The sequence below is a fragment of the Merops nubicus genome, unplaced genomic scaffold (assembly GCF_000691845.1).
Source record: "Merops nubicus isolate BGI_N331 unplaced genomic scaffold, ASM69184v1 scaffold13844, whole genome shotgun sequence".
In the NCBI taxonomy this organism is placed as follows: domain Eukaryota; kingdom Metazoa; phylum Chordata; class Aves; order Coraciiformes; family Meropidae; genus Merops; species Merops nubicus.
In genome coordinates, this window is record NW_008603736.1 from 1 (window position 1) to 24,435 (window position 24,435).

At 36.6% G+C, this 24,435-nt stretch overlaps 1 protein-coding gene across 1 annotated transcript in view; it reads left to right on the top strand.

Moving 5' to 3' along the window:
• Positions 1–439: 439 nt before the first annotated feature.
• The window catches only part of AKAP6 (A kinase (PRKA) anchor protein 6), a gene marked incomplete at its 5' end in the record, with an annotated part of 29,655 nt that continues 5,659 nt past the window's right edge, over positions 440–24,435 (top strand). The window contains 3 exons of the mRNA XM_008938775.1: positions 440–655; positions 20,359–23,425; positions 23,540–23,834. Of these exons, the coding sequence (XP_008937023.1) occupies positions 440–655; positions 20,359–23,425; positions 23,540–23,793 (3,537 nt within the window). The remainder of the gene's footprint in view (positions 656–20,358; positions 23,426–23,539; positions 23,835–24,435) is intronic.

Sequence of the window (24,435 nt, forward strand, 5' to 3'; positions counted from 1 at the left end):
TATATATATATATATACACACACACTCATTACATGACTACATTCCCCCCTGTTTTTTTTCCTGAAGAATTTCTGAAGCCGATTACTGTCAGGGTAACTCATTTCAGATGTGTCCCAGTTGAATGAAAAAAAAAAAAAAAAGGAAGAATAAACCAGTCTACACCATAAAACTTTCAACATTATTGAGACAGTTAGCTATGTATGGCATTTGTTTGAAGAAGGCTGAAAGTAGCTTTACTCCTTCTGTGCTGTTAAGATTAAGACCAATGTTTTATCTGAAAATAAAACATTAAGCTTTGACACTAAGTATGGGAATCTATTGAAGAGCTGAAAAAAATATTGTAAGACAGAGATGGGGCACCATTAAATATCAAATAATAGTTAATGCTTTAATTTGCAAAGTATTCCACACTGACATCTGTTGCTTGTCTATCCTGCAGTCTCTATGCTGTGAGATCAAACAGAGACGTCGTGGGGTAGGCTCTGTGCTGCGATTATGCCAGCACCTCCTGGATGACCAGGAGACCTGCAACCTAAATGCAGATCACCAGTCCATGCAGTTGATAATCGTGAACCTTGAGAGGAGGTGGGAAGCCATTGTTATGCAAGCTGTCCAGTGGCAAACAAGGCTACAAAAGAGATTGGAAAAAGACTCGGTGAGTGATTCTTGCTTTAAAAAGATCTTATGTGGTTTCATTTTTTCATGAGACACTTTTTCAGTGCAAGACAAACACATACATCTCAGTGTTTTCTTCTGACTGAAGATGTCATTCTTAGTTTTTACTGCCAACAAGTGAAGCTTTAGTTTTTCACACGGTGTTATGTTCTACGGACAAAACTGATTAATAAGGTAAAGTCACAATATACAAATCCTGTTTGCTGGATATTTAATCTCATCAAATCCGATCCTGTCAAGTAATGAAAACAATCTTCTTCTATCACCAAGTTGCTTAATACCTAACAGAACTGGGCCCAGAGACTTGTTTTACTGACTGTAAGTATATTTCCGGAAAAGTATTTCCTGTGTGAGTAACACTGGCTTTAATTAGCTACCCAGCAGTAAATGTGTATTAATATACAATTCTGTGTTATTTGAATATAAGTAAAATGCGTTAATTTGCTTTTATCTCAGGGAAATGATTCCTAAGAGGCAAAATAGCACTCCGCTTAAACCATCCATTAGGTGGCATAAATTAAGCAGGTTTTCTAAGCATGAAACTGTACTATAAAGCCATATCGACATTTAAACAATAAACCATAGGGGCAACGAAACAATCCCTACTGTAACACCATTGACTATTATGGATGAACTGGCTCAGCATGTTTTGTGCTACTATCATAATTCTGAAGTCTGTATGCTGCAGCTGCATTGACAGCAGTGATGACCCTATGTAGTGTGTATGCCAGAGAGCCTTGATGAGATTTGAGAACAAGTGACATATATTTAGTTTATATAACTTTTTTAGGTTCATATCAAGCAAATAAAAGGGAAAAAATTCTTGACACTTACATACTTTCTAACAATTATCTGACTAAAAGTGAAATACTACTTTTGACTTCTTTTTGTTGAAGTTCCTTTCACAAAAATAACAGAAGCTGTAATTCTCTTGATCAGTTACAGTAGTGTAGCATGAAGATAGACAAGATATTTTCCAGAAACACTAGCAGTCCCTGAGTGAAAATACTCTTAGTCTAAATGGGCCAAGAAATGGTGAGTTAGTGAGGAGTACACTGTGAAGGAGTGTACCATTGAAGGTAGTAATAATCTGTTGCCTGCCTGCCTGCCTTTATCAAACATTATAAAGTAGGAGTGCTCCTCTGCCTGTTATGTAGATAACTGAGGTGAGTCAGTTAAGCCCTCAGAAATGTGATGTGGTTGGAAGAAGTTATGAAGTTGCATGTGATTGTACAAGGGTATAGAGAAAAAAACAAGATTATTTTTCAACCTTTCCTTATACACCTATGTGCAGAGAGAGAAGTATCAACTGAAGGGGAATGTTATTAGAAACAATCAAGATCAACTAAGAGTTTTCTCTATATCTCTAGCAGGAAAAGGTCAAATCTTAATGATGCTAAGATTCTTCTCTTAGAGCTAATGAGAGCTGTAGATGTCACAGCTGATGCAGATTACTAGAGGGAGAACAGTCATACTGATGGAGCATGAAGAGGAGATCTGGGGAGGACAGAGCAAGAGTTCCAGTTTGTCTTGGCTTATTTTATGTTAATGAACACTAAGTAGGAGTTATATAAAAGACAGGCAGAAGGGTGGGGTTAGATGCAAAGGAGATGCTTGAGCTTTCAGCCCAGAGACTGGATCTGCAGGTATCAATGTATATTTTCATCTAAAAAGGAGAAGGGGAAGCAAATAAGGAAAAAGGCTTGAGTCCAGTGAAAAGCTGAAGATGAAGGAAGAACAATTAGCAAAAAACCCCACAGAGGAGGCAGAAAAAGAGTCTAGAGAACAGAAAAATCCAAGGCAGTAATTTGCTGAGAATCTAATCAAGTGGAGTCAAAAGTAAAGCAGAAGGTGGCAAAATAAAGATCATGACAAAATGTTAGAGAAAGTCAAGTGGAATTAAAGGAAGAAACAGAATTAGTGAGGATCCAGAATGAAGCTGAACAGAAAACAGAGGTAGCAGTTTTAAACAATACATTCACATTTAAATGAGAGGAAAGTCTCATTGCTTATGATGCCCACCTAATTTTCACTGTGGGCTGTTTTATTTTGGAACCTCTCATCCTACACTTTTTTATGATACTATGATTCTTTGAAGTGTGTCATTATCTACAAGGTTCTCATGTTGATAAAACTGTCTCTATTCTCAGCATTTAAAGATGCCTCAGCCATTACAGGATTCATGTTTCTTTTTCTTTCCTGGCCTGAGTTGGCATGTTCTAACCTTTCTTTCACTCAGTTCCTGTGTAGTCATTTCTTGGGTAGGTACCAGAACTGTTTCTTCTCCTTCCCTATCTCTCTGTATTTGATGGTGTGCCAGTCTTGGCACAAAAACTGTATCCCTTGGTAACAAGTCTTTATTTGTGGTTGTCCACAAAATACTGTAATTTATGGAAACAAATGAGATATTTTTATACTCTGATGGCATCTGACTCGTTCATGGCATCTGACTTGCTGACAGTAAATAAGATAGCCCAAATTATTATATTGCCTCATATAAGTACAAGAGTCACTTGGATCTTCCTGTGTACTGGGATCTTCCTTTGTCCTGCTTCTGACCCTTTTTAAATTCAGTCAGTCATCTGGGCCACTTATAGTATTACAAATGTATGCTTGAATTCACCACAGAAGGCTTTTAGGTTTCTTTTGAATTGTTTGTCTTCACTGGTGGTTTTCAGCAGTGCTTAATTTTGCTCAACTTTTGCAATAGCAAGCTCCATAAGTTTACAAATAACAAGAATATATTAACATATACTACAAGCACCTAAAGTCTAATAGAAAGTGTCCTCATAAAGCAGAAGTTATGTCTAGAATGTGAAATTATCAGTAACATTCACTCCAGAAGGATGAAATGTGGTTAGATTCAGTAGGTTAATCTAGCTATAAAGAATGAAGTACTCATACAATGAAATAAACAAAGAATACTTTAAAAACAAAACAAAACAAAACAAAACAAAAAACAACAACAACAACAAAACACTAGGACACTTGGCTGTTACTGGAAATGGTCCTGATCTGTTTTAGCCAAAGATGTTTTTATTTCCTCCATCTGTTTTTTTAGTTGGTTTTGAGTTTTGTTTGTTGTTGTTTGTTTGTTTGTTTGTTTTTCTTTAAATCCTTTCCTCCCATATTTATCATTCCATAGTTTGCTGATATAAAGTTATACATCACCTAATTTTTAGCTTCAGGCTAACACAGATGCCTTATAGTTTGCCTAACAAGACCCTGCTAGCAATCATCTTAAAAGAAAAGGTAATCTGTCTGGCAATTGCAACAGTAATAGCAACAATCTTTTATCAGCTAAACCCAAAATTGCCATCTGAAATTCCTGCTCAACAGCTGGAGAAGCCTTAACTCACTATACACTTTCCTTTAGAGGATCTAAAAGACTAAAAAGTTAAAAAAAAGCTTTGGGATAGACTCATGCATGATCATGAACACAAGTTTACAACAGTTAAGTGGAAGTGGGAATATATAAGTTGTTTTATGCAATTTTTTTTTTTATCTTTCGCTCAGCCAATGGCACATCAAATGTATGTGTTTAGCCTCAGTGGTTTGTTCCAGCTGATACGTGTGTTCACAGTTTGGGAATGTCTTGTCCAGGTCAGATGAGTCTTTGTATGGAATGCTGCAATGGGGAAATTCTGTTTTACCAGTCCTGGAGTATATGAAACTGTTGTATATTGTACTGCTGTTGCTGGGAAAGAGACAAAATTGTCGTTTCTAATGGATTTTACTTCTTCAGCTGCAAATCAATATTCCTGCCTTTTTGGTGACTGGAGAAACTGCTTTTTCTCCAGACCGTTCATTCACTGAATGAGAAACATATCTGTTTTTATGGAGCAGACAATCTCTTTTCTTATTCAACAGAGATGGCTAATGATTGAAAGGACAGTATTAATCATGCTTTTAAAATGGAGATTTTGAGCTAAGGCATTTTGGGTTTAGGTGTTGTAATTCTCCCATTGTCCTGAAAATGTCTGAAATTTGTCTGATCACTAAGTTTGCTACTATGCTTCATGAGAAAAAAAAAAACCAACTTATCTTTATTGCTCTTGTTCCCCTCGTCATCCCATGTGCACAGTACACTGTATGTCCAGCAAAACCTCCATTTGTATTAGCTTGAGAGTATGCTGTACACCCAGCCACATAATTGAAAATAATAAGGCCACAATAAATGGGATGGCCTTGGGGTATAACACCCAAGGGATTCAATTGGTGTCGCTTTGCATCAATGTCCATGCATCATGGTAATTGAGGTAACATAACCAATTACCACATTTTAATTAGAGTTGTAAGGACTTGGGATAATCTGCAGTGGTGAGACAGCTCACTTAGGGGAAAAAAAAAAAAAGGCAGCTGTCTCTTTTCCACAAGCTTGTTTCTTAGAACGTAAAGAGCTTGCTTAAAGTTCTATTTAGGATTTTTTTTCCAACTTCCTTTTGGTTTTTCTTTATAAAGCATTTAGAAAACCAACTTGTTTAAAATACCATATCGCGTCTTATCAGATATCTTTATCCCTTTTGTCTATTTGTTTCTGTGATGCTTTCTGGAAAAGAAAACAATTTTTAATAATGCTAGGCATGGTGTCTCCCCTTCACCTCTCTATATTTAATTCACTGGTACAATGTTTTTTTCAAGCCATGGAATGGCACTTGTTCTGAGCCTAAAAAAAAAACAAAAAACACAAAAAAAACCACAAAAAATGCTTTCCTTTAGAGGTGATATATTAGTTTGTCATTGTTCAGTTATTTGTTAGATAGCTTCACTAAATAAAAACTTGGTTTCTAAAAGATTCTCATTTTATCAAAAGCCATTATTTTGTAAGGTTTGATTGAACTAAAAATCTTGCATAAAATTTAGAAGTTTATCAGAAGCGCCTGATAAAACAAAGTATTTTGTGATGATGACCTTAATTGGCTGAGGGCACACTACATCTTGTAAAGTGATGAACACCTATTACATGATCTAGACCTCACAAATTAATTATTTAATGACTTATATTTGAACCTTTAAAATATTTTTTCATTATCTATAACAAGTAATTTTTGTTTTCATATTGAACCTTTTATTGAACTAGTGTATGCTAGTACAGTCTTGATTGATTGTGTTTGTTTCTGTCAGTTGTCTTGTTTTACTTGTATTTCAACATTGAAAACTGCTCATTTTGGAGCAGTCTAAAATACATATATTTTAAGTGAAAGGATATCTGATTGTAGAGTTTGACATGTGATGCAGCATCCACATACTTGATGTGTGCTTGATTTTGAGCTGGGTTGCATTGCATGCTTGATTTGTGACATGGAATAATTATGTGTAAGTGAACATATGTCTAGATTTGTTGAACTTGAGTTGAAGATAGGTGATATACCCCACATTCTTGCAAGAAATTCAGTATTTCTCATCATTTTCTTGACAATCAGACACAGTTATGGTGGCAGCCATCACTACAGTGTGCAGAGTCTGGATGATCTGGCAAAACTGCAGCTGGTAAAATCTTTCTTATTGAGCAGATCTTGGTAAAACAATTGCAGACCTGTTGCAGTTTAGTCAAAATGGAATAAAAGTTCAGATAAATGTTGTGTTATATTCTTGAGAAGATCTCCTGAGTGGTTACCTGAAGTGGTAGGGTTTTAGAGTGAATAGAAGAAAAGAGAAGATATTTAAGTCTTTCCACAGAGGACTCACCTCCATCCTCAGAGCCTGCAGAACTTTCTGTTGCAACTAAGAGTATAGGGTAACAATCCAGAAGTTAAATACTCCATGCAACATTACAAATCTACTAAATCACTGAACTGTTTCCCTCCCTCTAGCAGTTGTCATATTTTGCCATGGCTTTGTAAAGTGATAGGAAGTTGTGGAGTCTCCATCTCTGAAGACTTTCAAAACCCACCTGGATACATTCCTGTGTAACCTGCCTTAGGTGAACCTGCTTTGGAAGCAGGGTTAGACTAGATGATGTTCAGAGGTCCCTTCCAACCATTCTGTGATTCTGTCAAGACCAAGGTGTATGTTCAAACTCATAATCCCAGCCAAACCAGGATAAATTCCATTCTTCTGAGGTGGCTCACTGCTACCAAATCAGACTTTTAGCTGTTGCTCTAGTTTTCAATCACATTATCACCTCTTTAGTTGTTGATTAGATTAGGCAAGAAGGAGGCTAATGGTTAACCCAGACTTCAGAGACTAAGGCAGCCCCATTTCCTTATTTTGCAATCACTGTTAAACCACAGTAAGCCTGAGCTCTCCACCTGGAGAGGATGAAAAGTAAAAGTATGTACTCCTGACTTTCTCTAGAATTCCAGAAGATGATTTGGGTAGGCTGAATTGTTAAGGTTGAGAGCAAATGTATTCGCTAATTCTACTTTGTAGCTTACATGACCTTTGTTCTTTTCTGTTAATGAAAAGGGATCACTGAATATAAAGTCTTCAGGTGTAGCAGTTTCAGTACGGACCATCCTAGGAGTAGGCTTTCCTGTGGAACTTCTTCCAGTGCAGCTTCTTTGTTCCATAAGATGAACCACCTAGAGCAGAAAGACATACAAAGATATTTCCTGCTAATGTAGATAGTGTTGATTACGTATGAATTTTTAGTTTGAATTATAATGAAACCTGCAAGAACATTTCCTGTAGCATGTTCAACCACAATCCTGCAGTAGCAAGTTTCAGTCACCAACCACCTCAGCTGGACCCACTATACTTTGAGATGCATATTTCTCTTCTATGACTCTTTGTTAATACTGCAGACACATTTGGTTTCTCTGCCCTCTCCAGGGTACCCAGCAAACTTTGTAAGAAGAGAGGTGAAAGTTACTTTTTTTGTTGTTGGCATGAGCACTGGAAGATAAATGAATTTACATTAAAAGTAAAGAGTCATTTTAATGAGAAAATCAATTGCTGCAAAACTTAATTACTCCAAGCCCCCTTTGATTTTTTTTTTCTTGACAAAGCACAGAACACTTATGTGCAGTATTTGAAATGTACTTGATTTTTTAGAGTACAAGTTTCTTTGTGAGACAAAGAACACTTCATAATGGCTGATCATGGTTTTAAGCAATAAGGCTATAAAAGCAAAATAAGTAATGCATATATTTCCCAGTATTTTTTTAAAACCAAAAATGGTAGCTTGGTCATCTATAACTACTATTCACAGCTCTTAATAAAGTGAAAAACTGACTTCATGTGTTCAAGGCAGAAAATATCATGATCACAGTGTTACAGGACTAGATTCTTGGTGTTATAATTAGCTGAAAGCATAGCATCTCAATTGGGTATAAAATGCCACTAATGTTTTTTAGTATTATCCTGTAAGCAGTCTGTTTCAGTGACTGACAAGTCTTTAAGTCACAGATACTGTGATTTTTTTTTTCTCTATTATGCTCTATTATATTAGGGGAAGAATTTAATAATCTTGCTGGCTCAGTGCCACAAAGTTTTGTATATATATCTACATATATATGTATTATATTTTAAAAGGATTACTTCTTTGGATTTCTTCTGTATTCCTTTTCTAGTTAATTCAGTTTTAAGCTGTTCAAATGTATAAATTCAGAGAGAGGGAAAATTAGTGTATTTTAAAGTTGCTTAAACACTTTATTATATCTCAGGAACTCTCAAGGCTAGTCAGTGATGCTGTGTTACCCAGTGAGAAGCTCGAAATCTTTTCTTCTGGGGATATGCAAAGCTCCTGTTTTCATTCATGCATCCAGAAGATACTTCTGTTCTTCAGCTTATCTACTGTCAGCTATGAGTTTCAGACTGATAGTGTATTGCAATAGGGTGAAGGAATTTCACATAGCTGGTAGAAAGTTAGTAATACTTCTCTGCTGATCTGATTTTTTTTTAAAATGGTTGGTGTTTACAAACCCTCAAGAGATTTAGAATGCCAGTGATGTCTTCAAAAGTGCCAGTTTATCACATAGCTCTGTAATTCAACATATGATCATGAAAACATTGTTCTCATAGGAAATAGCATTTGACCCGCATTGGTGATGTATATAATATTCTTAATTTCTTTGCATTTATAGACAACTAAAGTATTAGTAAATCAACTTGCCACATTTAAAAAAAAAATAAATATTCAACAAGTAGTTAGGAAAATTCAGGATTTGAGACAGCAGAATGGAATCCTATCAAATCTGGAAATATGAGGTTTATAACTTTATAATGGAAAAGTCAACATCAGAGTGGCAGGCTCAGGACATTATAGCATGCTGGCATATTTTCTACCAAGCATCTGTCAATCTATTAATCTTTTTTTGCATGCTACACATTAAATAATGGCTGAAACAATGTTGATAAAGCACTTTCTACAGCTTTGATGAAAAGATATTCCCTGTTCCTGAAACATTAGAACTGTGAGATGAGTAACAACTTCAAGTGTATTCTCAGGAATAATAGAAAAATAGAAAAATAAGTAATATATCTTAGTTGGAAATCTCATGTTTCCACTGCATGCAGGTGCTGAAAAAACTGTCTAACACCTTTTAAATGGCAAAAATAACTCATGAAAAAAAGAAAGATATTAAATGGCTAGGTTTTTGTTTTCAAGGCCAGAGATCTTTTTCAGAAGGACTCACTTTCTAATTAGGCACTTAAATATAGGGACAGATATTTAAAAGTGCTCAGCAGACAGCAACTCTCATTGCAGTGCATTGTGTTCAGGTTACAGGATGAAGTCAATTTTATTTAGCTGCCTGATATCCACTGATCATAAGAACATGACTCAGACCAGCATCGTGTAAAAATTTAGAGGTAAGGAAAATAAGAAAGTCACAAAGTTGTGATTTTAAAATTAATTTAATGACTTGTTGCACTGCATCTATAATGACCCCAGTTCTGTAAGGAAAGCATGAGTGTAATTGAAGCTAACTTTATGATATTTTGTTTTGAGAGTTCTCAAATACTTTTTAGAAAAAGAAGACAAAACCTCATTTTCTGACAGGGTGTACAGCAGTTATTTTTTCGTATTACAAGGGTCTTCCATATTGGGTGATAGGGCTCTGGTCCCACAACCATTATGGAAATGTATTTGCAGGATCTTCAGTGTATTATATGCATAATCAGTGTTTCATTGTTCAGTGTTCCAGGATGTTCTAGGAGCTGCATCAGCTGTAAGCAGACAGGAATACAAAAAAAAAAAAAAAAAAAAAAAAAAAAATTAAAAATGCATGAAAATAAATAAGGTACAATTATTGACTCTTTTTCTTAACACAAAAAGTATAAGGTGTCCAATTAAATGAACAGGAAGATATTTAAAGCAATCAAAAGGGAATATTATTTTCCTGCAGTGTGTACTAAAAATGAAACTTGTTCTTACACCATCTTGGGGATATCAAAAATACAAATTAGTTCAATAAGTAATTGGACAAATTAACGGAGGAGACATTAATTAATATCCATTAAATTCCAACTCTGAAAGTCCCCACAGGCTGACTTCTCAAATTTGGGATGGCAGCTTCTATACCATTCCATGTGTTTGAGGGTTTTTTTAACTTTTCCATAAACATTCACTACTGGCCACTGCAGGAGATGGACTCAGCTGAATGAACTGTTGATCTCACCCCAAATGACATATGCTTTTTGGAATGTACAGGAACTTGCACATTTGGAGGCCTACCTACGCTGTATTTTTATGTATAGCAAAGAAGTTTTAAGGAATTCCTAGAGTGGTTTAATTGTCTTTGGAGGTTTTTGCTATTTCCAAAGACTGGGATGTGGCCATTTAGGTAGGATTCTTTCACCAGAAGTTTGAAAAATGTACCTGCTTAACAGTTTTTCAAGATATTTCTAGCACATTTTTTTTCTGTAAAATATACAAAAAATATAATCCATACATTTACTTAGTATTGAAATATGTAAATGCGTTTATGTGTCGGAAGTACTATAATACACATCAAATAATAAAATGTAAATTGTTAGTAATGATGATCTGTGTTTCATTTCTCCTTACATATAAGACATTTGTGTCATTGCTGTAGCTCTAATCCATATTCAGGTCTTCATGTTTGGTGTGCAGTAATATGTAAATTACCTAGCCAGCTGCATTAAGCAGTATTTGTTTATTCTATTTCTTTTGGCATAGCATATAACTGAATTTCTGCCAAAAATGCGGCTGCTTCAGGGAACACTGTTCGAGTAGAAGGAAGTTTGGAAAGGAAAAGCACATCATAGTCTTTACTCTGTGAATCAGTAAAATGAAAACAAACTTTCTGTTCATAAAAATATCTGTATTTGTCTAAAAGACTGGGCTTGTAAAACACAATGAGTGAACTGAATCTTTTTAGAATGCTCTGTTTACATTTGCTTTGTAAACAAGAATCCAAGACTAAGAGGCAGTGATTTTTTTCATAGTTGGAAGGATGACTAAAACCAGTGAAACATGAAAACGGAAGGTTTAAGAGAAATTATTTTAAAATGGCATATTAATCTCCCCTAACATAAAGCATTTAAGTGCATTTAAATTTAGAAAGTGGTGAAATTTAAGTGTTAAAAAAAATTGTATTAATGATGCATAGAGCAATCTACTTATGCTCGCAGTCCTTTCAGTCTTCCAGTCTGACACTTCCTTTTTTATCCAGCCAGCTAATTTCCCCTCCTTTGTGAGGAGTAACTGTTTTCACACTAGTGCTTACCCAGCAAGCCTCCTCATTGTTTCATGGTTAATTATCTTCTTGAGCTTCACCTTCTCTAGTGAAGGGAGAAACACTGGGCCTCCCCACAGCTCTAATGAAAGCTAGGTTTTAGAGATGCACTGTGTGAATAAAAGCAGTGTCTGATCTACCAACATAATCAGTGAGTTCCTAAACTTTATGGAGTCATAGCTCAGACAGCATGTTTACTGAACAACGCAGAAAGATGCTTTATTTTAAAATTCCTTTTTTTATTTTTAAAAAGGAGGATGAATATTGTTACAGTGTGAAACCAAGTCCCATTAATGGTTCCAAAATCTTCTAAGCATTACACAGAGGATTCATGTCAAACATTCTGTTTCAGTACAAACCTGACCTACTGCATGAAAGACTTTAAGCTCTATACTTTAAAGTTGTATATTAACAACATTGATGGTAATAATATTAATAATAATAGCCTTGTGCCTCTCAATTATTACAGCATTTCGTAAACTCGTAGTACACATTGGACTTTTTGTACCTCACCAACAATGAAAATAGCCATTGTGGATAGACTTAAATCTTGTTTATGTTCCAATTTGAGCCCACATTTAAACTGTGTAACATTTAAAATAGTCTCCTGTATAGAAGAAAGTTGAATAATGGCAATAGTGGTTCTGTAATACTGAGGTACTTCCTATTCTAATTTTGTATTCAGCCAAACTGAGGCAGACAAATATAAACCTCTCACCATAAGACACATTTGTACATTACTTTGGCTTCTTCTAAGTGAATTTCTACAAAGTATGCTTATATTAAATAATTTCTTAAGTGACCAAACCAAAATTTGCATTTTACACCGGCACTTGAGACATTGCACAGAATTTGACATACTACACTAGACTGAAAGTTCCAATCCTTTTTTCCAGCCAGCTCCAGGGCTGCGTTGGCATCTGTTTTGTACGGAGAAAACTATAAACATGATCACTTACCAGTGATGCAGAAAAGAAAAAAAAAAAATCTTAGTGAAAGAGCTCTGCCTAGGAACATCCTATACTTGGAGATAGGGCCAATTTTTCTATTTTGCAATATTTGAAAAGCAGCTTTTAGATATAGGCTGTGTAGTGGCAAGGAGCTGTTGTATTGTTGTAGCCTTAACATGCTTACCATTGTAATTTTAATTCCATGCCAGGAGAACTCTCTGCCACTTGTTGACAACTGTGGTGTTTAACTTAACTCTTGGAAATCCATGGGTACGCAGACTGTACAAAGTACTTATGATATGTAGCATACTTCTATCTTTTGACTTGACAATGCTTGCTTATTGACTCCTCTCTAGTCAATAACCCAAATTTATAGATGGTGAATCAACAACTTCAGGAAGTGTCTGAACTGAGATTACAAAGCAATTGTGTTGCAAATTTTAAAAGGGGGGAGAAAGAGTCCATTCTCTTTGATAACATGGATTAGGCTAAATTTGGTAGTCTCTCAACTGCTTCGTGATGAGGAGAAACTGATGCAGTCCTGTTATTCATAAATAATAGATAAAGTCTCTTTCTCCAGTATACAGGAAGAATCCTTATTTAGAAATTCAGCCTCTTTCCTCCAGCTGTCAGTGAGAAAACTTTCTTTCTAGGTTTGTCCTAAGGTCAGGCTCCCAAGGGCTTCCATCCTATTCTTTCATACCTTATATCTATCTGTTTCTATGGTGATTTTCACTCTTTAGTGTTTCTCACACATTCATTTCTGCTGAAACAAAGCTTTCAAAAACTCTGTGATTTCAAGTGTCCTGATGTTCATGTTGTAGGTTGGAAACGGCTATTGTGTCTACTGAGTCCATCTGTAGTATCCACTGAGTTGTTCTGGTCTCACTGAGAATACACCATTAAAGGAGTATCACTTCCAATGTAAATGATACTAAATTGAAAGTATTCTTAACTAGTATTTAGGCCTCTTGACTAGTACAAAGACAAAACAGCAGTGATTTTATTATGCTACTGTAGCATTGCTAGTACAACTTTGTTCATGAGCATCTGAATGCAGAATACAACGGATTTGCCTTCAATACAGGCCTACCAGTGAAAAATTGTGCTCGAGTTCCACAGTGTAGACAAGCAATAGTTAAATGTGCTTAAGCATGGTTAGTTCCACAGATTTCCCGAGGTTGGTGCATTTTTTTTTTGTCTTAACCATAAAGACTGATCTTTGACTGGGCCAAATTCTAAGATTTGTCATGGATGAACTCCCACCAAGTTGCATGCCCATGTATCTGAGTAGAACCAGGATTTGTTCTTTTCTGAACCAGGTGTGCACGGCAAAATTTCGAGTTTGGGTAAAGCTAGGAATGGTTTTCTAAGTTTCATAAAGGGCTGATGCTGGATTCTTGCACAAAGAAAATCATATATTCCTCTGAAGTAAAGGTGAGACTGAAATGACATTCAAGGACAAAAAATCCTGTCATGTAACCTCTTGACAGATGAAAAGAAAACCACAAAGCATCAAAACCACAGTCAGTAAAATATGCTATGTAGCCAGGTTTTCTCATCACAAAAAAAAAAAAACAACTTGGAAAAAAGGTCTGAGATTGTAGAGATTGTAAACCTATTTGGATGACAATATGATTCAATATAAACATGTTACAGATGTTCTTCTCTTTAGTAACATCTGAAGGGCTTCTTCAGCAAATGAGAACCAGAGATGTTAGAAAGCCATATGAGGTTTGGTGGCAAAAAAGGAGGCTACTGCTTCCTTAGAGGCTGGAAAATGGATATTGGGTATTGTGTTAGCAGTGATGCTCAGGGCACAGTGCAAGGAGTAAACATGTTGAGTCCTTGCTTTGCCTTGATCTGCGATAGAAGTTAGTTCTGGCGGGCCTTCTGCCAACATTGATCACCCTCTGTTCTCTGCTTGTCTGCACTGACTGATGTGTGGTGGAGGGGCTAGAGGCCTTCACTCTCTTTTGGCCATTTGGAACTGCAGGTAGCTTACCAAGAAATTTAGAAGACCCTCACATGTCTCATGGGCAGGCACCACTAACCCTAGAATCATCAAGTGACATTTAAATAACAGAAGAATGTTTAGAGAATTGTGAATTTCTCTGACTGTTTACTTTCTTGTTTTTAAAACACTTCTACTAGGATTAGAGACTAATAGTTTTTACCTGGACATCCTCTTAAGACATCACTGCAGTTATTTCATCTGTTCCTTAGAAGATGTGCCCACAAAACTGCTATCACAATAAAGAAAATTATCAGTTTTAAAACCTGGGTATGACGATCCTATCCTCTGGACTTTTATTTCTAAGTGTTGTCAGGAAAATTCAAACATCATCATAAAGACACACCTGAGCAATGGTGTAACCTCAGTTGTTCCTGTAAGACCCATCTTGCACTGAGACTCCTGCAGGTGACATCTATGTCTGGAGAGAGCAGAGGGAAAGCCTATGTTCCTCCTGTGTTACCACACAAGACCAATGTAGAACCCTGGCAATACCTGTAAGCACCCATAATGCCTAACAGAAAGGGACAAGTTCTGCATCTGCTGGATCGAACATATTATTTCATCGAGGGAGGCAATAATAACTGTAAAATGAAGTACGAGAAAGTATGAACCGCAATTTTGGATCTTATGCTTTCAGGAAATAAACACGTACTGTCTTCTTTTAACTGCAATTATAACAAATACGTACACTCATGAACAGTTTCTCTAGTGATCTGTGATGAAGCATATTGCTTCCCTATATTTTGAGACCATATGGTAATGTGCAGGTCACTTCTGGATTATGCACAAAGAATATTATACTTTATCATGCTTATGCATATGATGTTAGAAAATGGGGACAGTTTTCTCTTTTAAATAGGGAATCCCATTTAGAAAGTGAACTTAAATGAAGCAGAGGTGAAGTGGGTACTGCACACGTGACTATTTCCCCCAGCAGAGTACTTGGCATGCTTGCATTTTTCAAAAGACAAAATCATGTTTGTCTTCCTTGAATGTGCACACATTCCTGCAGATGGGGGATGGATTTATTTCTTTCTTTCTCTTTCTTTTTCCTCTGGCCCCCAAATGCAGTTGAGTTAGGATAATTTGTCCACAGCAACTGAAGGATATGTTGCAGGGGAGGGAGGAACAGAGTTTGTATTTATTATTGTAAAAGCTCTTTTTTTTTCATGTTAATTCCTTTAAAAAATATAATGGTACGTAGGGGTTACATTACAGGCCTGTTTCACCAACACAAAGTATCTGTACTGGAGTAGCACATGCAAATAAAGCTGAAACAGAGAATCATTGTTTAATAAAATTTGCTGCAGAAAAAAGAAAACTGTCCATGTTTTAGTAAAGGAAACGAAAAAATGCATTTTTGAGACTTTTGCTTGAAGAGCACTGGGGTTGAGGAAATGTCTTTATTTGGCTTAATAAGCTTATTTCTTTCCATTAACATTTTCAGTAGATTAACAGTTTAACTGTTAAACACCAACCCTACAAGTATTTAAATGCACACCTAACTTTGCTCACATGAGTTATCGTACTGAAATGGGAATGCTGTCCTGAGCAAAATAGTTTGGGGTTCAAATTAGGAATAGCAAAACTCCTTAAAGAAGCACTTTCAGAGATACTAGAATTAATTCAACCTTTCACTCTTCTGAATCTGTAATAGAAACTTTTCAGGTAACAGCAAATACTTCCTAAGTGTTGTTTATCTAGTGGTAATAGTTTAAAAATAGGAACATGGATACTATTGCAAATCTATTTTTTCTTACTGCATTGTTATTTGATGCTTACTTGGTCGAAGATATTTACCATCTTTTACTATGAATTATGTGACTGTTGACATACTACTCTAGACATAGTTGTATTTAGTGACTTTATAATGATAAAGTCACTCCAACTTTAAAAATATTCATTTCTAGAAAGATGACATATACACACATGTGTATATGTGTGTATTTATACACACACACTCTTGCACATGCAAAAACCAAATTTCTAAGTTCCAGGAAATTTAGCAGCAGTTACACCAACTGGTATCCAAAGAATTTTTTGCATGTTTTGTAGTATTTTTTATCAGATTTCAGCAAGGCCAGGACTTAGCAGAGCGTACAGGGCTCACCCAATTGGAATCTGAAGCTCTGCAGCACACTGAAAGCTTCTCTTTGACTGCAGCCTGTCTTACATGTAGAGATCATAATGTCTGTCTGTGGCAGACCCCTTTCTTGTTGGGTATTTGAGGTTCAAGGAGTGATACCTTGAACCAGGCTAGCTAGGTAGAACATCTTTTGGAGAGCATAAGTGCAAACTCTGGAGGAAAGCCACATTCATCACTAACTGAAATGGGATAAAAAACATGGTGCAGTTCTCACTTGAGTAAAGTTTTCCCAATTGGAAATGACAATAGAAGATTTGTCTGTTTTGTGTAAAAGATGCATTACGCAATACTATACAGTTTTTTGGAATGAAAACCAAGACAGACAGGAGAAGAAACAACAGTATTTTTTTCCAGTAAAATGAGTAATCAGAATTTAGCTCTGACACCAGTTGACACTTTCAATGTTGTACCTCCCATCCTCTGTATAGTGCCAAGTGGAGGATCATTTTGGGGAATGTTAAATGGACTGTTGGCAAGACCAAATAATCTATTTCTGTCATGATAATTCTAATCCTCCAGCATCCTACCTTTGCACAGAGCAGCCTGATACGGAGACATCAGACATGACAAAGATAGTCCTCAGAGTTTCCTGGCTTTTAACTTGCTACTGCTGTCAGTGCAAACATAGGCTGTAGTGACACCACCTTCCATTCTTCACTCCAGAGATTTATTAAAGAGTCTGTATGATGCTGCTCTCTCTGACAAGTACCTCAATGTGTAAAGCCTCTTTCTCATTTGAGCAGCTTGCTAAATTTTGTAAAAATGAAAGGAAAAATACACGCCTCTGCTAAAAACGCCACATACAAAATGTTTGTGATGTAAGCTGAGTGGTTTGTTTCAAAGTTAAAACTTGGTCTGTACTTGGGAAGGGCTGCCAATGTAGCTGATAACCACTGAAGTTGTACTTTAGGAGAGATGATGCTTATAAGAAAAGTGGTAATCCAGTAATATTAATTCAGTTGGTTCCTTAGACAGAGAAAGCTATGGTGGTAAAATGACCATATCTACAAAAGAGCTTTTGGAAGTACAGCTGTGACCGTCCTAAGGAAAACAACAACAACAACAACAACAACAACAACAATAACAAAATAATAGATCCCTCAGCATCATAGTTAGCCTGCAAAACTTCTGAGTATATACCAGGCCTAAGAAAACCATGTGCATTTGAAGAGTAAAGAATAGGCTTTGAAGTGAGGAGCACTTAAGTGAAGATGAATGGGCTGAGGTCACAGCTCTACATGTTTTATTGTTTTAGTCCATCTGACTCACAGAACAAACAAGGCAGCCAAGTGTTGATTTACAAGGGGAAGGTTATCTTCCTGATCAATAAGGACCAAATGTTTTGGTTTTGAGATTCTGTGGAACATAAAATCCTTGGAAGCTGCTGCTGATTTCCTGCCTTTGGGAATTTCTTTTTTGCAGATGGCAGAAGCTTAAAACAGTAAAATTGTGCTGTTTGCGAAGCTTTTCACAGCAGTATCTTCCTAATGCTGAGTATGACAAAGTTGTAAAACATGCCACAGAGAAAATGAATAATTGTAGCTGATTTCTTGTTTAATGTAACAGGTTTTCAAACTTAGTTTAATTATTGTCATTCTCTTGTGCCAGTTTTTACTTGCAGGTTGGCTAAGGGTCAGCTACAGGTGAGCAACTGGGCCCAAACAACCAGGATCCATTGTGAAAACATGCCAAAGTGGCAAACCTAAATATAGATTTCTGAATGTACAGAACTGCTCTGATAGCCATAGTTGTCTAGCAAATAGGTGTTTTCATGGGAATTTAACATTTAAGCTATCACTATCCAGTATCTCACAGGGTAAAATAGGGACTCTAACAAATTTACTCCATAAGAGATTTGGGATAGGCATAACTACAGATCGACTCTAGCCTTCAACATTAGCCATGACAGGTTCTCAAAATCTCAGAAGCCTCCTGACCTGCCAAGGAGGAAAAAATACTTTGGTACCCATACTTCTATCCACGATTGCATCCAATATCTTAACATAGCTAGAGTACTCAGGGACCTTACAACCAAGCCCCGTGAAACATAAGGATGCAAATTTATCTTACATGGACAATGTATTAATTAATCAAATATATTAATAATCATACCACTCTGTTGAATGGTGGATAGCTATTCTGCCCAACCTGGAGAAAATATTTCTTCCTTATGTCAGCTGAGTGTTCTGCTATTGGTCTACTGGGCATACTGGGATGGGATAGCCTTGCATCTTGCACAGAAACAGTGCCACATATCTATAATTAAATAAACACTTGGAGCAGGGATTTGGACCTATCTGTGCCTCTTGCCAGTCAAATGTGCTGAACGCTGCACTGCAGAATAAGATTCTCCTCATCTATCTATGACCCAATTAGTATTTAATTGCTTTATGCAAAATGAAACAGGAGAACCAAGCTTCTTTTCAGAATAGCATGTAGGTAGGGCATCTCCTGAGAGCATGTGAACCTGGTTCATCCTTCTTATGCCCAGTTTGATAAAGTGGCCCACGCCCAGAATCAGTGCCCTAACTATTGAGCTGTTGTGGAACATCCTGTGATTTCTCACTAAAGGGCTGAGCAGCTTTGGTTCCTTCTTCAAACAGAATTCACAGCTAGGAGTTGGAGTCAGAGACACATGTCTTTCCCTGCACAATTAACCTTGGTGAGCTTTGATGAATCTAAGTCAGTAACTAAGTTGTGTACAACTGCATTTTACTGGACTACAGCCTCATTTTATCTGCTTCTGTTTCAGTAACTTTGTAAGTTTGTTGTGATTTAGATTGCTGTTTGGCATGTGATCAATGCTGTATTTGAAAAACTTTCTCTAAGAAAGCTCAAGAGAGTGACAGATAGTAGTTAAAAGCTTTTTTTTTTTTCTAAAAGTACTTGTTTTTCTGGATACAATGATCGTTGTCAGGCATTAAGATTATTTAAATTAAACAATTCTATGTTAGTTAGCAGTTCTGTTACCAGACTTATTGTACAAGCAAAGTCTTCCCTAAAATGGGGGCCTCTCAATAAGTAGAAAAATAAAGTAATTTTTTTTTTTTTTCCTCAGAGAAACAGCCCCAAAATCAGGGGCTACTTCTCTCTTATTTTGAGGAGTTTAAGGTGAGTTGGTACTGTTGGCCACTTGACACATCACATTTGAGTGAGAAAAGTTGTAAAGGTGTTCTTCGCCTCCCACATGTGTTTCTAGAAGGAATGATTCTTGGTACTATATAAGTCATAATAGCAAATATTACTGGAAACTGACAAAGTCTTAAAAAAAGCAAACTAAGTTTAGCTCAGTTATTTGTCAGCCCTTTCCCAGAGAAAGGTGTCAGCACAGACAATATTTGAAATTCGTGCGGTATTGGATTAGGCTGAGTGTTCCCACAGCTGAAGATACTAACATTAATTAGTCTTACTTACTGGTCATTAGTACTGTCTTTATTATCAAGTAAAGAATAAAAAGAACTTTTAATAAAAATTCTTCAAGTATTGTGATTTCCAGTGCATTAGATCTGTTAAGACCAACAACACAAAAGTTTGTTATAAACATTTCAAAAATCCTTTAATAAATTTTTATATCTTAACTCTCTTAATGAATTGCTAATCGCTTGGTTAACACAATCCTGTGTGATTCTGCAGAACGGTTAAAATTTGTTACATATACAATGACTAACCACAACTAATCTCTGTTAAAAAAAAGTGAAATCTCTGTCAGCAAATAGGAAAAAACCCTAAGACTAAGAAATCATGAAAAATAAAAAAATGTAATAGGTTTCATCTTAATTGATCCTTTTAATGGTACCTAAAACTAAACAAAATTAAAAGTCTGTTAGTGATCATTATTCCAAAAATGCACTTTACTCCCATTAGAAGCACATTTAAAGCGCAACTGTAAATATTTTCAATCTTTGAATTTTTTTTTTTTTTTTTCAGGAGCCTCTGAATGTGATTGATCCTAGTTTGATGGATCTGAATGGTCCAAGTGAAGATGCACTAGAATGGGATGAAACTGACATAAGTAATAAGCTGATCAGTATTCATGAAGACTTAAGTGATCTTGATCAGGAACTCAAGAAGGATGGTCTAAGCCAGAAAACTGCTTCAAGAGAATGTGGTGACAACAATGTGAATGAAGATGAAAGCATCAGTGATCACGGAAGCCCTCTTTATTGTCCCAGCATTACTTCCCCTCCAAATCCTCACATCTATCAGGTCTATAGTCTTCATAATATTGAATTATCGGAAAAAAAACACATGCCTTTTTTGAAACAAACATCCAAACTCTCCAGTGTAACACAGTCTAACATTCTGAACAAAAGTCTTAGTAAAGACTCATCATTTTCGTCTACCAAATCCCTGCCAGACCTAATAGGGGGGACCACGTTATCAAAACCATATAACTATGGGTATCAGAGTGGAAACATAAGCAGACATTCTGAGAGTGAGAGTGGGATAGTGAGTGAATGTGATACAGAAACTACAAATAATTCAGAAATTTTTTTGATAAATGATATCGAAAGCACACAGAGTAATCCTGAAATTGGGCATGCAGAAACACAAGTGGAGGATATAGTTGATGTGATCAAACAAAAAATAAAGCAAGATGAAGAAGACCATGCTAGTCTCTCAGATGATTTCCAGTTTTCACTTTCACAATGTGCAGAAGGTGCAAACGATGAGGATTTGGACAGCATTACCACATGTAACCCTGTTTGTCTAGAAGAATTGCAAGGAAAACATGACGTGTTTACATTTTATGATTACTCATATCTTCAAAGGTCCAAATTCAAATTACCAGTGATACTGAAGCAATCACAAACTGAAAAAACACATACAGAGGACAGTTTGCTTCATGGGTTTTTTTTTGATAAAATACCTGGTAAATCTGAACTTAAGCCTGGAGACCCACAACCAGATGGGTTTATTCATGACCATATTCTGGCAAGTATCCCAGGAGAATCAGATCCCAGTTCCTGTAAATCTGCAGAAACTGTAAGAAAATTAACTGTTACAGAGAATGCAAGACAGGTTTCAGCTTTATCTCGTAGTTCTTCATTAGAATCTCTGTCTGTAGTAGGTGACATGTTCAGTGCAGGTATTTTTAAAAGTGGAGATGGTCTTCAGCGAAGCACCTCTTTGGAGAGCTGGCTGACTTCCTACAAAAGCAACGAAGATCTTTTTAGTCATCATGGTTCAGGAGACATAAGTGCAAGCAGTGATTCTGTTGGAGAACTCAGCAAAAGGACATTAGATCTTTTGAATCGCTTAGAGAATATCAAGAGTCCTTTAGATCAAAAGATAAAACGCAGCATCTCTGATATAACACTCCAAAGTAGCTCTCAAAAAATGTCTTTCGCTGGACAGCTGTCTCTAGATATTGCATCCTCAATCAATGAAGATTCAGCAGCTTCTCTCACTGAACTCAGTAGCAGTGAGGATCTTTCTCTCTGCTCTGAAGACATTGTACTGCACAGAAATAAAATTCCAGATTCAAATGCATCATTTAGAAAACATCTTAACAGATCCGTAGCTGATGAGAGCGATGTCAATGTCAGCATGATTGTTAATGTCTCCTGCACTTCTGCTTGCACTGATGATGAAGATGACAGTGATTTGCTTTCAAGTTCCACCCTTACTTTAACTGAGGAAGAGCTAGGTATCAAAGATGAAGATGATGACTCCAGTATAGCAACTGATGAGGATATTTATGAAGAATGCAATTTAATTTCAGGACTTGATTATATAAAAAATGAACTCCAAACTTGGATTAGACCAAAATTTTCTTTGACAAGAGAGAAGAGAAAAAGTAACCTCAGTGATGAAATTCAGCGCAGTAAAGAAGTTAGTAATGAGACATCAAAAGCCACAGACCCATTAAGCATTGAAACACTACTGAATGGCTCAGTGCAGAAAATATCAGAAAATAATGGCAATAGTAAGAATGTACCATGTCATTGTGAAAAAGGGACAAAGAGTCATCTGATGAAAGATATCTCTCAGGTTGTGAAGGATCAGCTTGTGGATGATATGGAGAATGGCAATGTTGAAAATACTCTTGACATTCAAATGGAAGGTCTTGTTAGAACATCAACAACTCCCCAAACTCATGCATCACTTGACGTCAGAGAAGCTGAAAATGAAGGTTGTGTCCGTGAAGCATTTACAGACAGTTCAGATGAATCACATATGGACAGCAAGGAGACTGTTCTTTTCTCAGATGGATCCAGAAACCATCCAAAAGAATGTCAAAATCCTCTTCAGCCTGATTGCCACTCTGTTGCTTCCTCTCCTGCTAAAAAGCCTTATCTTAAATCTTCCTCAGAAATGAATTGTGTAGACATACAAGATCCAGCTTTACAAACACCCTTACTTGATGGTCAACAACCTAGAGTAAGCATTACTGAAAAATCTACTGATTGCTGTACAGCCTTGAAATCAAATGAAGCAGAATACGACTCCTCAGCCAGTGGTCTTGATTTGTGCTGTCACTGTGAAGCTGCTGCTTTTGATAAAAGAAACATGGAAGATGGCTCAGTACACAACTTTGTGAGAGAAATAATAGACATGGCATCAACAGCTTTGAGAAGTAAGTCACAGCCTGAATGTGAGTCATCTGCTCCAGCTTCGTTAGCACAGATCAAAGAAAAAGTGCTAGAACACTCTCACAGACCCATTCAGCTAAGAAAAGGGGACTTCTATTCTTATCTTTCACTTTCTTCTCATGATAGTGACTGTGGAGAGGTAATCAAATATCTGGAAGAAAAGAGCAGCACTCCTGTGCCACTGGACTTCACAGATGAGCAAGAAAATATTGAATGTTTTTTTGAAGCCTGTCCTGAGGAAGAACGAGTTGACCAAGAGCAATCAATTTCTAATGGTACTCCTGAAGCACGAGCTGAGCAGCAGCAACATATTTCTGACACTATTTCTGAGTTATCTCCAGAGTCACTAGATGAAGTGACTCTAGAGTCATTAGAAGAAGTTAAAACTTCATCTGAAGGTAGGGATGTATCTTTCTTATGTGATGATGACAATGATATAGACATACCCAATCCTAACAAACAAAGTGCATCAAACAGTGTGAAAAATGCTGCTGATGATTTGCTGATTTCAAATGGGCAAACTGAAGGTTTGGAAAAGAATTCTCCAGAGTTTACTACTAAAAAGAGTAGTACAGGAAAATCAACTGGAACTGAAGAGCCCAAAGGATGTGCTGCTGCTTCTGAAGAGGCTTCAGCAATGGAGTTTCAACTAAAGCCTGGCCATTCACAGAAAAAGGATGTTTTACATCAGAACAATAAAACTCTTACTTGTGAAGAAAGTCTCCTAAATATTCATAAGGAAAGACATATAAATATGCACAGATAGAATGTAACCTTCTCCAGGCATGCACATTATCCTAAAAACAGGTATGTACTCTACAAGTTGCACTTTTTTTTTTTCCTCTACATTTTTGTACAATGAAAGGAGATGAATCAGCATCCAGGGCTCCTTTTCTATTATAGTGCTATATCATTTGTATTGATTATAATATAATCCAAATTTACATGCTACCAGTCAAGAAATGGAGTGAATACTAACTGCTTGCCCTTTGGCTTTGCACTAACTGGAGCTCCTCCCTCCTGGAACAAATCTGCTATCTTGCAGAACTTTTGAATTCTTCAAAAGTAATATTTCTATATCAACCTCCTCTTCGCTCTTCAACTCACCTGTGGAAACAGAAACCCACTTTACTCATTGATCCCATGAAGTGCTAGGGTTTAAACCCCCAGCCCTGAATCAGGGTTGACATATGGATGATGTCCACATCCAGGCAGGAAATGCCCTTCTGACTGGTTTTCAATCAAGGCCTGGCCAGCCTTTGAGTGGGAACCAATTAGGAGATCACCACCAGGTACCTGCCCCTCAGTATTAGCATCAGGTGTCCTGCTTCTAAGTTAACAGCATAAAAAAATCTCCCAATTGGTGGGAGGTGGGTTTGTTTGGGGTGTTTTGTGTTTTGGTTTTTTT